The sequence below is a fragment of the Pyrus communis genome, chromosome 14 (assembly GCF_041283825.1).
Source record: "Pyrus communis isolate YQ-2024b chromosome 14, ASM4128382v1, whole genome shotgun sequence".
NCBI classification, from domain to species: domain Eukaryota; kingdom Viridiplantae; phylum Streptophyta; class Magnoliopsida; order Rosales; family Rosaceae; genus Pyrus; species Pyrus communis.
Window position 1 is genome coordinate 383,137 of NC_142578.1, and position 15,425 is coordinate 398,561.

At 36.0% G+C, this 15,425-nt stretch overlaps 3 protein-coding genes across 9 annotated transcripts; all 3 read left to right on the top strand.

The window, feature by feature from the left end:
- The first annotated feature begins 375 nt into the window (after positions 1-375).
- Positions 376-6,607, top strand: LOC137713050 (DNA polymerase epsilon subunit B). 7 transcript variants are annotated; one of them, XM_088684258.1, is made up of 9 exons: positions 377-692; positions 3,912-4,086; positions 4,191-4,344; positions 4,447-4,578; positions 4,745-4,822; positions 5,526-5,620; positions 5,733-5,832; positions 5,977-6,091; positions 6,170-6,607. In XM_088684258.1, exons 1-6 carry the CDS (start codon positions 428-430, stop codon positions 5,583-5,585), a joined length of 864 nt encoding a protein of 287 aa, XP_088540384.1. In that variant the 5' UTR covers positions 377-427; the 3' UTR covers positions 5,586-5,620; positions 5,733-5,832; positions 5,977-6,091; positions 6,170-6,607. The 7 variants fall into 7 exon arrangements, with proteins under 7 accessions (XP_088540385.1, XP_088540384.1, XP_088540383.1 ...); XM_088684262.1 differs by adding an exon at positions 3,461-3,793 and having other exon boundaries at positions 380-692; positions 5,977-6,607; XM_088684257.1 differs by having other exon boundaries at positions 5,977-6,607.
- LOC137713049 (Pentatricopeptide repeat (PPR) superfamily protein) lies at positions 692-3,257 on the top strand. The gene has a single exon (XM_068452284.2). It carries the CDS (start codon positions 726-728, stop codon positions 2,511-2,513), a length of 1,788 nt encoding a protein of 595 aa, XP_068308385.2. The 5' UTR covers positions 692-725; the 3' UTR covers positions 2,514-3,257.
- Positions 6,608-12,992: 6,385 nt separating the features above from the next.
- On the top strand, positions 12,993-15,034 carry LOC137711875 (transcription factor MYB52). The gene is made up of 3 exons (XM_068451032.2): positions 12,993-13,572; positions 13,902-14,402; positions 14,601-15,034. The coding sequence occupies exons 1-3, from the start codon at positions 13,458-13,460 to the stop codon at positions 14,795-14,797; spliced, it is 813 nt and encodes a 270-aa protein (XP_068307133.2). The 5' UTR covers positions 12,993-13,457; the 3' UTR covers positions 14,798-15,034.
- Positions 15,035-15,425: the final 391 nt, after the last annotated feature.

Genomic DNA, 15,425 nt, shown 5'->3' on the forward strand with positions numbered 1-15,425 from the left:
AGGATATAACACCTTATAACTAATTCATTCCTTCAACTTTTTGTCCATTTGAGATTTTCCTCTAATAGTAATCAAAAGATGCCTTCTCGCCGCTCTCTTTCTTTTGCCGAACAAATTGAAGAACCTAATGAATTGAACTCGTCCATTTTGAGTTGGAGGTAAGAGCTCGTTTGACACTTAATTTATTGTTAACATATCGCAATTTAAAAAGGGAAATGATAAACACACACCCTTTTTCTCTTCATGCACATTCTTGTTTAATTATGTTCGCTATGTTCGTTTGATTTATTCAAACCAATGGAAAAAAAAATAAAGAAGACTGTGTAAGAGACTTAAAAATATATGTGAATACCAGCACCCTTTCTAATCAAATGAGTTATCTAATCTTAGCCACTAAACAAGAAGTGATGGACAAATACGTGGGCAAATGCAACTGGATCCTGGTGGACTCTGCGTTGGGCTCCCGAGCCCTAAACACCCAGGCCCACTAAACACCCCCCTCACTGAGTCAATGTCCAGTGCCCTGCAAAGCGGCCATCTTCTGCTGAAGAGCAAATCCTTCCCCCTCTCTCCCTCTCTCTCAAAAATTGTTGCTGGGTTTTTGTGTTTATCGTTCTCCAACTTACCCACTGGCTCTGGGTCTAAGCCAAGGCGCGTAAAGAGAAAAAGTTGCAGACTTGGCATCCTTCCTGGTAATCTTCTCCCTTTCCTTTTTCTCAAACAATATGCTGTACCAATCTCTTAAAACTTCATTGTCTTCCACGCGAGGCGTATATTTCATCAATATGTTCACTTCCAAGAATCTCTCCTTATCCCTCCCCTCCAAAGCTAATGTCTTTGGATATGTGATATCCCCGATTGAACCCATATCAAATTTTCGAAATTACGTGCTCTCTGCGTGTTCATGTTATCATTCCATGCCATTTCTAGGGACCCCATGTTTGAATTTGGTTAAATTATCGCAACCCATGAATGTTCTTGCTAGATTTAAGGTCACTGCGCGTCCTTTTTGTTCAGAAATCGTTGCAGTAGGTCAAAGTTTGGATTTTGATGGGGTTGGTGGTGAGGAAAGGTTATTAGGAAGTAATGTCGATAAATTTTACGGGGCGATTATGGATAACTCTTACTCATATTGTGATACGGAGAAAGCTCTTGATAAAGTTGGTTTACCATTGACTACTCCATTGGTTGTTGGAGTACTTGATAGGTTTCGTTTCGAGGAGAAACTAGCATTTAGGTTTTTTATGTGGGCAGGCCACCAAGAGAATTATGTTCATGAATCTGCGGCGTACAATATTATGATTGATATATTGTCGTGCACGAGGTATAAGGTGAAGCAGTTTCGAATTGTTTGTGATTTACTGGATTATATGAAGAGGCATGACAAGAATAAGGTTCCCGTTGAGGTTCTTTTAAAGATTTTGAAGCAATACACGGAAAAGCATCTCACCTATCTGCAGAAATTCGCCAAGAAGAAGAGGATAAGGGTGAAGACGCAGCCGGAAATCAATGCCTTGAACCTGCTGTTGGATGCTTTGTGTAAGTGCAGTCTGGTTCAGGATGCTCAAGACATGTTACAGAGGGTGAGGAAAAAGGTTAAGCCTGATGCTAATACATACAACATTTTGTTTTTCGGTTGGTGTAGAGTTAGGAACCCGACTAGAGGAATGAGGCTGCTGGAAGAGATGATCCAAGAGGGTCATACGCCTGATAATTTCACATACACTACTGCCATCGATGCCTTTTGCAAGGCAGGGATGGTTTCCGAGGCAGCTGAACTATTTGAATTCATGCGAACGAAAGGTTCTACGCTTTCTTCTCCCACTGCAAAAACTTATGCAATTATGATTGTGGCTCTTGTCCAGCATGATAAAATGGAGGAGTGCTTCAAACTCCTGGGACATATGATAAACAGTGGTTGTCTTCCTGATGTTTCTACATACAAGGAGCTACTTGAAGGGATGTGTTTGGCTGGGAAGGTGGACGAGGCTTACAAGTTTTTGCAAGAGATGGGAAACAAAGGTTACCCTCCTGACGTAGTTACTTATAACTGTTTTCTCAAGGTCCTTTGTGACAATAAAAAGAGTGATGAAGCACTTAAGCTTTATGGAAGGATGATAGACGGAGGTTGTATGCCTAGTGTGCAGACTTATAACATGCTGATTTCAATGTATTTTGAGATGAGTGATCCTGATGGAGCATTTGAGACTTGGCATGAGATGGATACGAGGGGCTGCGCACAGGACACTGATACTTACTGCATGATGATTGAAGGGCTTTTTGATTGCAATAAAGTGGAAGATGCATGTTGCCTATTGGAAGATGTCGTAAACAAGGAAATGAAATTACCATATAGCAAGTTTGACTCATTCCTGATGAAGCTTTCAGTGATTGGTGATCTTCAATCGATTCACAGGCTCTCGAGTCATATGAGAAAGTTCTATAATCCTTCTATGGCAAGACGTTTTGCATTGAACCAGAAACGGAAGAGCATGAGTTTGAGAGAGAGCTAATGAAGTTTGTACCTATTTGCCTGATAAATTCTTTCAGACTGTCTAATTAAATGGAATCAAGAAAGGAATTGGAACAAGGAGCTTGAGCACATTAGCAAATTCTGAAGGTGATGTTTCGAGATAAAATCTTGTTGCTGTACCAGGTCAGCCATGCCTCGGACTGGAACTGGTGTGAATGCAGTTCGATGCCAACATGGAGATTTTCCACCAAGTCCCAAATATTGTGTGTCAGGTTAAAAGACTGCAGAGTTGTCTGTCTTGCAAAAGGAGTAAGGAAGCAGGCTTAGTAGTGCTGCTAGTTGAGGGTGATGCGAAGGTGACGAAAATTCAGACTCAATACTGTGATTTTGCCTTGGTTCCAGTGATGATTAATACCGGTCCCAGTCCTAGATGGAGAAATTGTGTACGGGAAGCTTCATGAGGCACCCCTCTCAAAAGGTGGGAGCACCGGTGGGTCTCAGTGATACAATAATACAAGGGATCTCTGGTCTTGTGTGTGGCCGCATGGACATGTGGTCCGGCTGCCAGACACGAAATTTTCCCCAGTTGGAGGTAACTACATGAAGAGTAGAATTTGTAAGAAGAGGGAAGTTAATGTTAAGGGAAACAAAAAATGAAGAGTAGAATTTTCCCCAGTTGGAGCTTGTTTTGCGGGCGTTGTATCTAATTTTAACGAAAATGGGAAACAAAAAACACAAGTTGAAGACCTTGAATTATAAAACTACACCTCATTTTTTGCGGAAATGAAACTTTTTGTTTGTTTGGTGGGAGATATCTTCAAATATTGAGAAGATAAGTATTACTAACTGTTCGCTTGTTGGTCATAACAACTTTTTTTACCTTCTACACACTTGTTATGAATTTCTGTTTTTTTATCTTAATTTATTTAATTCGACGGTCGAAAATTAAGATAAGTGTTTAAGAAATAAAAAATGACGTCTGAACAGCACCGTGCTAATGGGAACTTGACAAGTAGATATATTTTCCCGGCTCATGTGGAAAAAGAGAGAAGAATGACATTTTCCCGCCCAAAACAAGTAAAAGCCGAAAGATAATACCGAGGTTTTAGCAATATGAACTGAGAGAGAGAGTGAGAGAGAGACAGAGAGAGATGAGCAGATTGGGGAGGAAGAAGGTGCAGAGGAAGTGCAAGATCAGAGGGTACACGCTTGAACCGGACGCAGTCGACGAGATCCTCTCCTTCGCATCCAATTTCGACGACTCTGCTCCCGACGACGACGCCATCGATCTCCTCCTCGACTTCCTCGAGACCCAACCCCGTAGTTCCCCCAAACTTTTCTCTTTCAATTTTCATCATTTCTTCACAAAATCAATCATTTTCAATTTCCCTTTTTTCTTCCTAAACAAAAGATTGTGCCTTCTTCTTTGGGATTGCAGGAAAAGACAAGGAGACGGTGCACCGCCTCGCTACCAAACTGTCGCGTGCTGACGCGGCCATCTACGACGGCGATGATGACTGTGTTACTAGTACATCTGAACCTGATTGGCACATAATTGATGCCTTCAAGGTCCCAAAGTTCCGATACGATCCCATCAAGAAAAGTTTTTACAAGTATGTCTCTTTTTTGCCAACCAATTCTTTAATTCTTTGTAATGTGAATGTGTTTTTGAACAGGCTAATGTGCTTTTCTTTTGGTTTTTCGGGTTGATTTTTAGGCATGCTGGGAGATTACCTATTCATGGCGAAGCATCTGCCAAATCGGCACTGCACAAGGATAGGCTTCTCTTGCTCTCCCAGATTATCTCTCGCCATAAGGAGTTTTCCAGATCAGCATTTGGTTCTAAATCGTCTGATTCAGGTCCCCGCGAGGTTGGTCCTCACATTGTCTTTCTTTGAGTAAATCTGATTGGAGTCCTTTCATAAGCGCCAAGATTGAATTGAATGAATTTTTATTTATGACATGCTGGCCAGATATCTCCAATTCAGTCTCTGATTGGGCAAACCGGAAGGAGATGGGTGATGGGAATGATATCTCAGTTGGAGGATGGTCATTTTTACTTGGAAGACCTTTCTTCGTCTGTGGAAATCGACTTATCGAATGCAATATCCTTTACACACTGTAATCATTGATAACCTCAGTGCTGATTTTATGAGAAGCATTGATTCCGTATCTTTTTTTATAGAGGCTCAGTTGTGCGATGAGTTATGGCTATGCCTGAACTCGTGAAATATAAATTTTGAAATAATCATTTTCTTTGACAATCCATACCAGATAACTGCAGGGTTTTTCGTGGAGAACACAATAGTTGTTGCAGAAGGTGGGATGCTCTTAGAGGGTATCTTTCAGGTTAGCTAACATCCTTTTCTTCTCTATGCTCTTAAAAAAAATTGCACATGCTTTTACTAGAATTTAGTTTTAAAAATACCAGTACTTAATATCTTGTAATTCCCAAGGAAGAACATTGCTCCTTCTCGGAATTACTTATGTTCACCTAATATGGGGCTGAATTAACATATCATAATGTGGTAATCGATTTAGCTAATCTGGACCAGATCAGTGAATCTTAAAAGTAGCTCGAGTGAATTTGTTTCTCAAGAGATTGTATCAGGCATCAGGCTGCTAAATTTTTTTGTGAAGGTTTACTTTACACTTCAAACAGCTCAGGTGAACCATATAGACTAGCCAAAGGTTATTATGGATATATAGTTTCCTTTACACTTCAAACAGCTCAGACTTGCAAAGTTGGATAGGACAGCAGCTAATGACAATGTTGTCATACTAACATTCTTTTTCTTATGAAAGATGGTAAAAACTTTATATATTCTCAGAGTTTCTCGACATTACATCAATAGTTCTTTTCTTATTTGACAAGGCTATGGGAAAGCTAGGGACAGTCCTCAGTGCCTTTGAGGATGAAGAATTTGTACCATGCTTATTTGTATTGATGGGGAATTTTTGCTCTCGCCCATGTAATCTTGCTTTTCATTCTTTCTCCAGTCTTTTCTTTCTTACATGAGAAAAAACAATAGTGAGCTCCCTAGACATGCAGGTCGCAGTTTGGCAAGCTAGGGCAGATGATCGCAGCCCATCCACGGGTAGCAGAGCGTAGTTGTTTTCTATTTATCCCAGGTCCTGATGATGCAGGTATATGATGCTTTCTTTAACATGCTGCTCCAAAGAAAGAAAAGGTTTCTTCAAAAATGGGCCTAGAGTATAGGTACATTCTTGATCACTTTCTACTTTTTGACAATTTCAGGCCCTTCAACAGCTCTGCCCAGGAATGCTTTACCAAAATATTTAACAGGAGAGCTTCAAAATCACATTCCAAATTGCATATTTTCCAGTAATCCTTGCAGGTATGTGTTTTCTGAACACTGTTCCAAGACAAAAGAATTTATTTCTCCCCAGGGTACCTTGTGAGTCTTGAGATACAAAGTTTCTTATTGTGCTTGTATTTTCAGTTGTCCTGCTACTCAATGACTTCCCTTTCTTGAGTGCAGATTAACGTTGGGTACCAAGGACGTTGTATTTTTCCGTCAGGATCTTCTGTACAGAATGCGTCGTTCCTGTCTGGTTCCCCCTTGTAGAATAGAAACTGATGATCACTTTGAGCATGTAATCTCTCTCCCTCTCTATCCAACTATTTTTAATATCTCGTTGACTGACGTGCATAATCACTGGGATACTTAACAGGTTCTCGGGACACCACGGTAGCATCTAGAATCGATAACACAACGGCACGTGTTTTAAATTTCTGACACATAGCTTGATTAGTTTTGAAAACTGCCGACTTGGTGTTACTGTTTCATGTAAGTCCTGATTTAGAGGTACCACTTTATTTGTATTTACCATCATGAATCATGATGTTTTGACCGGAACATCAAAATCAGGGATAGGAAGGGCACGGATAGATAGAGTAGGGTTTTACAAACAATTACATTCTTTGTGGAAATACAACGTGGCAAAAAGCTGAATATTTCAAACATGCACCCAACTTGTGGCCTCAGCTAGTTTCATTGAATTTAGAGCTCACTGTACACCTATCATATGTTTTAGGTGAATATTGAAAAGGAATGTTAAGTTTTTAACTTTTCACATAGATTTTAATATTATACCAATTTATGTTTTTCATTTATTTAATTTCATAGCATTTCGTTTCAATGGATGATGTGATAAATATGAGACATGTTTTCAGGCAGCGTAGAAGTTACACTTACACTGTTAAGACCAGAATGTGTGACAAGTTGTTTTGGAATGTGATTGAGGATATGTCAAAAGACAAATTGATAATTTCCAAACTTCATAATGTAATGTGAAAATAAAATAAAATAAAAATAATAAATAACGTGACCTATTTTAAAAGTTACTTCAAATTTGAAAGTTATAAGATGTAACTCTTGAATTTACGGAGGTTACATGTTGTAACTTGGAGTAAACCTGAAGATTCCTAATTTGCTAGTGGTAATATTTCTCTAAATGAAAGGACGGAGGATGTCCACTAGTCAAATTTGGACATGAAAAATGTCGAAATCATGTTGGACTTGCGAGCTCATTGCGTCAATCAACACTTGAGCCGAAAGAAATGGTATCTAGTCATGATTTTTTTCCATTGAGCACTAGCCGCTGATATAATTTCCAACTAATACTGTATACTAAAGTTTTCTTCAACAACAATTCTAGTACAACAGTGGAAGCTCCATTTATAAACTTAAACAAGTCAAGAATTGGCCACAACTACTTGTGTTTTATTTTTTAGGAAAACTAATGATAAAGTGAATAGTACCATGATTGATTTTTTAGTGTAAAAATAAGGTTTTTCGTTAAAACTCCCAATACGGAGAATTGTTATTTGCACTAAAAAAATAATCATTTCACCTTGAGTTCATTAAGTTTTCCATCTAAAAGAAGATTATTTTGGACTTTTAACCTCATTTTTCACAAGTCTATATATTTATTTATTATTTTTATAAACAATATATGTACGCCGGGGGGCCGCAAAGGGGGGGGGGCGCCATAAATTGATTTTCAACTTTTGACTTATTTTTTACAAGTTCCCTACTTATCTTTTGGTATGAAAAATACATGTCACGTTTGTTTTATAAATTTATAGTGAACTACTAAAATGGTACATTAAGCACACTAACATGGAGTTTAACTAATTACAAGCTTTGAGAACATAACGTTGTCGAACATGTTAATTAAAATAAAAAGGGAGTTGAAATGTCCAAAATAATCTTGAAGGGGAAGTTAAAATGTTCAAAATAACCTTGAAAATAAGTCATGTGCAAGTTTTGGATGGAAAACTTAATCGAGCTAAAATAAGATGATAAACTAATGATTTTTGAAACTTGATATGACAAATGGCTTAAAATTTTTACATTACAAATTAAAAAATAGTTATAAGTTCCTATGACATCCCTTTTTACATAACGCCAACATACAAATTGCACTTCGAAGAGTGCATCTTGTTTTTACAGGGTGGTGATAACAATTTTTTAGGTATCATTGTCAAATATCTACTTTTTACTTTTTAATTTACATTTGAATTCAATATTTTCTTATGGTTAATCATGGTCCTATAGCTATGCATAGAAATGCAGTCGCTTCTCAGTTGGACAACCGACAAGGTGAAGTTAGTTAACTAATTAATTAATGGTACACAATTTGGTTATAAGGATTGAAATGTAGGCAGCCAGGGATTGGATTAGAAAATGTAAAGGTGCTAGATAACATCAAGGTTAGTACAACTGTACAAGGATATATCCATTTTAAAGGGAACAATGTTTGGCTTTGGTTGCTCAAGGATGAGTATGAAATTTTTATTTAAAATATTATGTGTTCGAATCACAGAGTTTTGTACTTATGATCAGAACCGTTCATATTATGAATTACTTTATAAAGATTATCTCTGTAAAAAAAAATGAATTAAAACTAAGGTCGTTTAGTCAATCTATTGTAGCAAATACATAGACGGTTTGTCATATTTTTATCAATTCCGTTCATCTGTTTTATATAATTTGAAGACTAAATGACCTTAGTTTTAATTCATTTTTGCATATGCGATCTTTATAAAGTGATTTATAATATGAATAGTTTCGATTATAAATAAGAAGTTCTATGAATCGGCAATGAAAAATTTTGGGTAGGAACTCATACTCATTATTTGAGTAATCAAGTATTGTTCTTTTAAATAAATGTATATATATCCTAGCTAAGCTAGCGAAACAATGACGTGCATGAGATTGAGAGTTTACATATATCCCTGTCCTCTACCTAATAACCTAGAACCAACTCAAAAAAAGTGAGTTGCACTCAAGGAAGCATCTGCATTTTATTTCCACAAATTATAATATATAATCTTTGGGTTGGGTTGTGATTAGCCTGATTTAAACATAAAACATTGTTTATATTCTAGATTAATTAATCACTAAGTCCGTACGTGTTGAAAGCTGATTCTTGACCTTGACATTTGTACAAAAAACAATAATGAAAATTAACTGAAAATTAAAACATGTACGAAAAGAGCTAATTATTAGCTAAAATAGCGATAAGATGCTAATCATGTTATGGGGATATATATATATATATATATATATATATATATATATATGTGGTTTGGTAGGTAGGTGTACTCTTCATTGATCTTGATTAGTGGAGAGCTCGATCAAGAAACAAAAGCAATCCCTTGGAATGGTTCATAAGTTGGGTTTGGGCAGTTTTACAGATGGGAAGTTTAAGTTACTTCTGGAAACAGAAACCCTAGCTTTATCCCATATTAGTTAGGTGAGTGTCAAATCCCTACTCCTTGTGATCGATTGTGGGGACTAATTAACGGCCTTAATCAGGATTTGGTTAAACTTATTGCAGAAACGGGCTTTTGAGTAAGAGAGAAAGCTAGAATCACAGAACAAGAGAAAGTTATAGACTATGCTACCAGCTACCAACCTTATTTCATATATCTATACGCATATATATGTATACGGTAAGGTGGACAAGACCACTGTAAACTAAGGTACGTGTCCGTTAAAAGTTCATCACAACATTCCTTCAAAATGGAATTTATGTATCCTCATATGTTTGTACCCTAACAAGTGCGAAAAATTCATCATTAATATTATTACCAGTCGCAATAGTTACATAGATGGTCAAAAATCATGCATTCATTCGTTTATGTACATAATGTAGTCCAGAACTATTGAATTCGAAAGATTTCATTTATAGGGTAAACTTCTTTTATATATGTACATCACAAGCATTCGGATTCAAGGATTAGAATTTCTCAAAAAATAAGCTAATTTATATTTTACTACAATACTTGTGGAACAAGGAAACCTAACTAGCAAGAGTTTTATTTTATCAATACCAAGAAATCGATATTGCTCAAAGAAGTTAAGATTCCACTATAAAACTCATTGGCAATATAGGAAATAGTCCAACTACTTATAAAGCACATGCAAGGTTCGTCATTTCCCCGATGTGGGATTGATACTCTCAATATCTTTGAATGAGTTTAATAGCATTGCTCACTGCTCACTGCTCACTGCTCGCTGCCATAAGAAAAGTAGGTGAAACTGTTGAACAGTCGTGAAGAACTCTACGATTTTAGCACTCCATAAATTAATTAACAGTGAACAATACTTAATTTGCAGCAGATGTATGTACACCATTAATTCCATAAATCTTTGTGAATATCTTCAATATGTGAGAGAGAGAGAGAGAGAGAGAGAGAGAGAGAGAGAGAGAGAGAGAGAGCTAGGTAGGTAATGAAGAAACAGTTGATGAAGTACTTGTGACATTTCCAATGTCAAGCGCAGTGTAAAACATATCACATATGGTGGGTGAAGATGGAGGATGTATTTCCTGCCTCACTTTTTTTACAAGCAATTTAGATGATTCATACTTGGGAGAATGGTAGGCCAACGGTTATAAGAATGGTTTCTTTCCCTATAACTAATATCAGGAAAACTAATTAATTAGTTTCCTTGATTCTGTGCAGTTTGGAGGTTGGGTCACACCAACATGCTCGATATTTTTTTTTCGGTAAGTTGGGGGTCTACACCAGCATTTTCATACATAATTTAATATTACACATAGGATAAATGGCTACAATAGGAGAGAGACGTCATCCTTCATTATTAACTCATGCAGGTTATTTAGTTATCAGAACAGGCCAATAGTGACCTACCCATTAATTTCATTGGTTGTAACTCAAGCACTGGTCCAACACTACAAATTTTCTTTTTCTAATACTTATATGTACTACACATTAACTTTCATGTGTTAAAAAAGACTTAATTTTTAGCTAAAATGGTCCAGATTGATATAACTTTTCACTCTAGTTTCTGACAATGAAAATTGATAGAAGTAGTTCCTGAGTTTGTCTACTGTAAATCATTTTGGTCATTTCGTGAAAAATATGTCAATATCCTCGTTAAGTGGAGGGGTTGGTTGGACAAAAATACCCTTAAAAAGGTAGTCACACGGTCGTTCACGTGACAATTTTAACGATGATATTGACGTATTTTTCACGGAAGTACTAAAATGATTTATGATAGACAATCTCATGGACCACTTCTATCGATTTTCATTGTCAGAGATCAAAGTAAAATTATATCAATCTCAGAGATCATTTTACCTAAAAAAACCTTTAAAAAAATGATAAAAGAAAATTATACCATCTAATTAATAACAATCACAACATGCATGCTTGAACTCAAACATATTGATATGACACAGATCTAAGGTTAAATTTATAGTATTTGAATGGAAAATATACTATGTGCCTTTTTTTTCTTAAGGGTATTGGTAACCTTTGTAAGATTATATGACAATATTTATTTTTAACGTTATTTAATAATGGCGAGGTTACACAATGATATTGTTATATTACATTAACAACGTCAGTTGTTATATTGTAGACGTCTTTTTACAATATAGTCGTAAGATATTATAAGTTGAAATCATAAAATCACTCAAGCATCGTTATTCACTTTTGAGCCCACAACTTTCACGTGAAGGCTATTACAATGTGGCGTCAAGTTCAACGTGATTCAACACTACAAGAAGCGTAAGATTACATTATAATTGTCAAAGCTTATTGTCAAGCTTACTGTCAACGTTGTGTTACAAAATGTGGAACTTAAAATTATAATTGTTATTACACGAACAACGTTGTTTGTTATATCATGGACACCTTTTTGTAATATATATAGACATGAGATATTATTATGACATGAAAAAGGTAATCACACACTATTATTCATTTCAAAGCTCCCAACCTTCACGTTAAGACTGTTTTTGAACATAATGTTAATTTCCAACGTAATTCACTTTCTTAACTCAAGAAATGTAAGACTACATTATAATCATCAAAATTTACTGTCCAAGATTAGATACTAATGGTGAGGTTACAAAATGACATTGTTAATATTGTAATGACGTTGGTAATTACATCGTGGACATCTTATTACACTATCAACATAAGCTATTATGTGTTGTCGTGATTGCATTATATCAAATCATGGTTTAAGTTAAATGTCGGTTAATTTAAAAAAAAAAAAAATAGTACTAGTTAAAGATAGAAGAAAATAAGTGAGCTAATAAAAAGCGATATATACAAATGTGGGGTACTCGAGATTAATATATGCATGTGTTTGCTTGAAAGATGAAGAAACAGGTGATTAAGAAATTGAATTTTCTATTCTAAAATCAATTATCAATAAAATACCGAAGTTAAATCTAATGTGAAACAATTTTCTTCATATACTCACAAGAAAGAGCTCATGAGGCAAAACATTAAGTGCTGTCTATGTACACAGATACACGACCAGAGATGAGAAACAGATCGAGCAGTTTGAGTTAGTTTGACTAAAAAAGTAGTAGTTATTATCACTATTTTGTAACAATGATGTCCGATTCTCCACGTGCAGTTGGAGTCGTGAGGTTTGTAAGCTACAATTGTTAGTTAGGTCTCTGAAAGGTGAACAAAACCTAATTAAACTCCCATATTCCCGAGTACACCACCATAGATACCAAACCAACCAGCCCTTTTTCTTCTGGTCTTTAAAAACTGTTTAATTCCTTTTCTTAATTAGGATAAGGTTTATTTAATTGAATTAGGGTTAGCTGTATGGGTACGTAATCATCTGGTCTATGCAATCAGTTATAACTTCTATTTAATGATGCATATTTATGTTAATGTGACCATTGCTGAATTAAATAATTATTTATGTGTATATATATGTACAAAATTTAATAAATACAAGAAAATGAGAGTACGATGGCTAGGTGGGTTATAAGTAGACGTTGTAGGTTAGAAACTTGGAAAGACGTTGAAAGAGGAACCATATCTCACCCCCACCAAGCAACCCATCTCTCTCTCTCTCTCTCTCTCTCTCTCTCTCTCTCTCTCTCTCTCTCTCTCTCTCTCTCTCTTCATGTCATATTTTCATCTTATAAATATTATAGTATAACTTGGTGGGATGATGATGATATAATTGTGGTTGTTTTTTTTGTTAGCCAAGACGTTGCATCAAGCGCAGGTGTGAGGTCTGTCCAAACTCTCCCACTCTCTAACGGAACTTACTTTTCATCTATCTTTTCCTCTCCCTTATATAATTAATCTATTTAGCTAATTCAAAGGATCTCTCTAGCTCGGCTCCTCCCTTATATCTATTGATCTCTCCTGCAGTACCGTAATTATAATTGTCTCGGTTGTTAGTGCCTTGCCCCTACGGTCTACATCATCGTCCTCGTCGTCATCTTCTTCTTCTTCTTTGCTCTCGGCAATAGTAAGAATCTAGCTAGTATTAATCGATCCGTTTGATCACGAATGAAGAACATCAGGCATCCATGGTCCTTGTAGTGAATTAGCTCTACCTAAGTTGTTCGGCAGCTTTAATTCCTACTTATTAATTTGTTCTTTTTGTGTTTATTTAAGAAAAAAACACTTGAAGATCAAATTTGAATACATTTAATTAAGATGTGCACTAGAGGCCATTGGAGGCCAGCTGAAGACGAGAAGCTTAGGGAGTTGGTGGAACGATATGGACCTCATAACTGGAACGCAATAGCAGAAAAGCTCCAAGGAAGATCAGGTACTACTAGTTCTTATTTTTTCATTTGTGATTGATGTGTTCGCAATTGTTGAAATTGTTGGCAACTACTTATACCAAGAAGCCCCAAATTATATATGCTGCAGCTAGCTAGGGCAAATATATTTTTGTGCGATTATTTAAATTTGTATAAATTATTATTACTCAACTAAGACATTCATGTGTGTGTGTGTGTGTAGAAAAGAGAGTAGTTAATGGGTTAGGGTTAGTGTACAGTACCCTTGAAGAAAAAGAGGGGTACCATTTAATTGAACGATGTTTTTGTAATATAATCACGTACATGAATAATATATATGAACTGAATGATGCAGGAAAAAGCTGTAGGTTGAGATGGTTCAATCAGTTGGACCCAAGAATCAATAGGAACCCCTTCACAGAAGAGGAAGAAGAGCGTCTCTTAGTTTCTCACCGCATTCATGGAAATAGATGGGCTGTTATTGCAAGGCTTTTCCCTGGACGTACCGATAACGCAGTCAAGAACCATTGGCATGTCATCATGGCACGCAGATGCAGAGAAAGATCTAGGCTTAATCACTCCAAATTAATAAGGAATACTTCTACTGCTCAAACCTCGTTCATGAGTATCATTACTAACAATAATGAACCAAAATCCTCTTCAAAACAAGACCATCCCCTGCAGATCAATTACGATATCGGCACATGGAACCTGGATTCATATAATTATATTGGGAAATACTACTCATGCAGCGACAGAAATTATCATCAATATCGGCCAGCTTTCACTCATAGCCCTCCTCCTCCATTTCCAAAAGAGTTCTATCCCAATACCTGCAGTGCCACAATGCACCAAGGTGATTATCCTCTAGTACCAATTAATGCTTATGACTACTCCAAGTGTGCCATGCATGTATCTTCCTAACCATAGAATAAATGCCATATATATTTTTGATGATGATGCATGCCTTTATCAGTTATAATTAATGGCCATTGATCAATATTCTCATGCATGCATGGTTCATAATTATATATTTATTATATCTATTGTGCAGATCATAATAAAGATCAGCCAATTGAGTTTTACGATTTTCTCCAAGTAAATACTGAGTCTAATGGAAGTGAAGTGATAGATAATTCAAGAAAGGAGGAGGAGGAGGTGGATCAGGAAGGTACGGGACAACAGAAAAGCAACGTGGCCGGTCTTCCTTTTATCGATTTCTTAGCTGTTAATAATGGGATTTCTTCATAATATTGGTGTCTTGATGAAGATCAATGATATCTCAGCAGTGTAAAACTATCACTAATGACATACAAACGATATAACTTACCAGTTAGATGCATGTTAACTGCATCAATGCACAGATAATCATATTTATGGAGATACCAATCTACGGATCATATTTTAGCTTGCTAGCTAGGCAAGTATTGTAGAAAGGAAGATGCTGTTATGCAAGTGTTAATGTTAAATTATATTATGAAGCGAAAAGCTAAGGACTCTGCACGCGTTTACCATGGTCAGGGCTTTAATTTGCATGCAGGGTGATGTTAGGGAGATTATCTATTAATCATATTTTATAAATCATATGATGTGACGATTGATAGTTAAATTTATTTTCTAAATCATTAAAGAATGAAACATACAGACATATAATGTGACTTACAAAATCTTTTTAGTTTCTTTTGCATGCATGATGCATTTGACAATAGTTAGATTCTTTGGTTGAAATTGAAATCCATAAACGAAAGGTGGGATGGGAGCATATAATTCACATGCATATTTGTTGTGCCTTCTATATACACATAAGCAATTAGAAAGCATCGTTTCTAGTGCATGACTATAGTGAATGAAGTTATGTTTATCCTAAATAAGTTGGTAA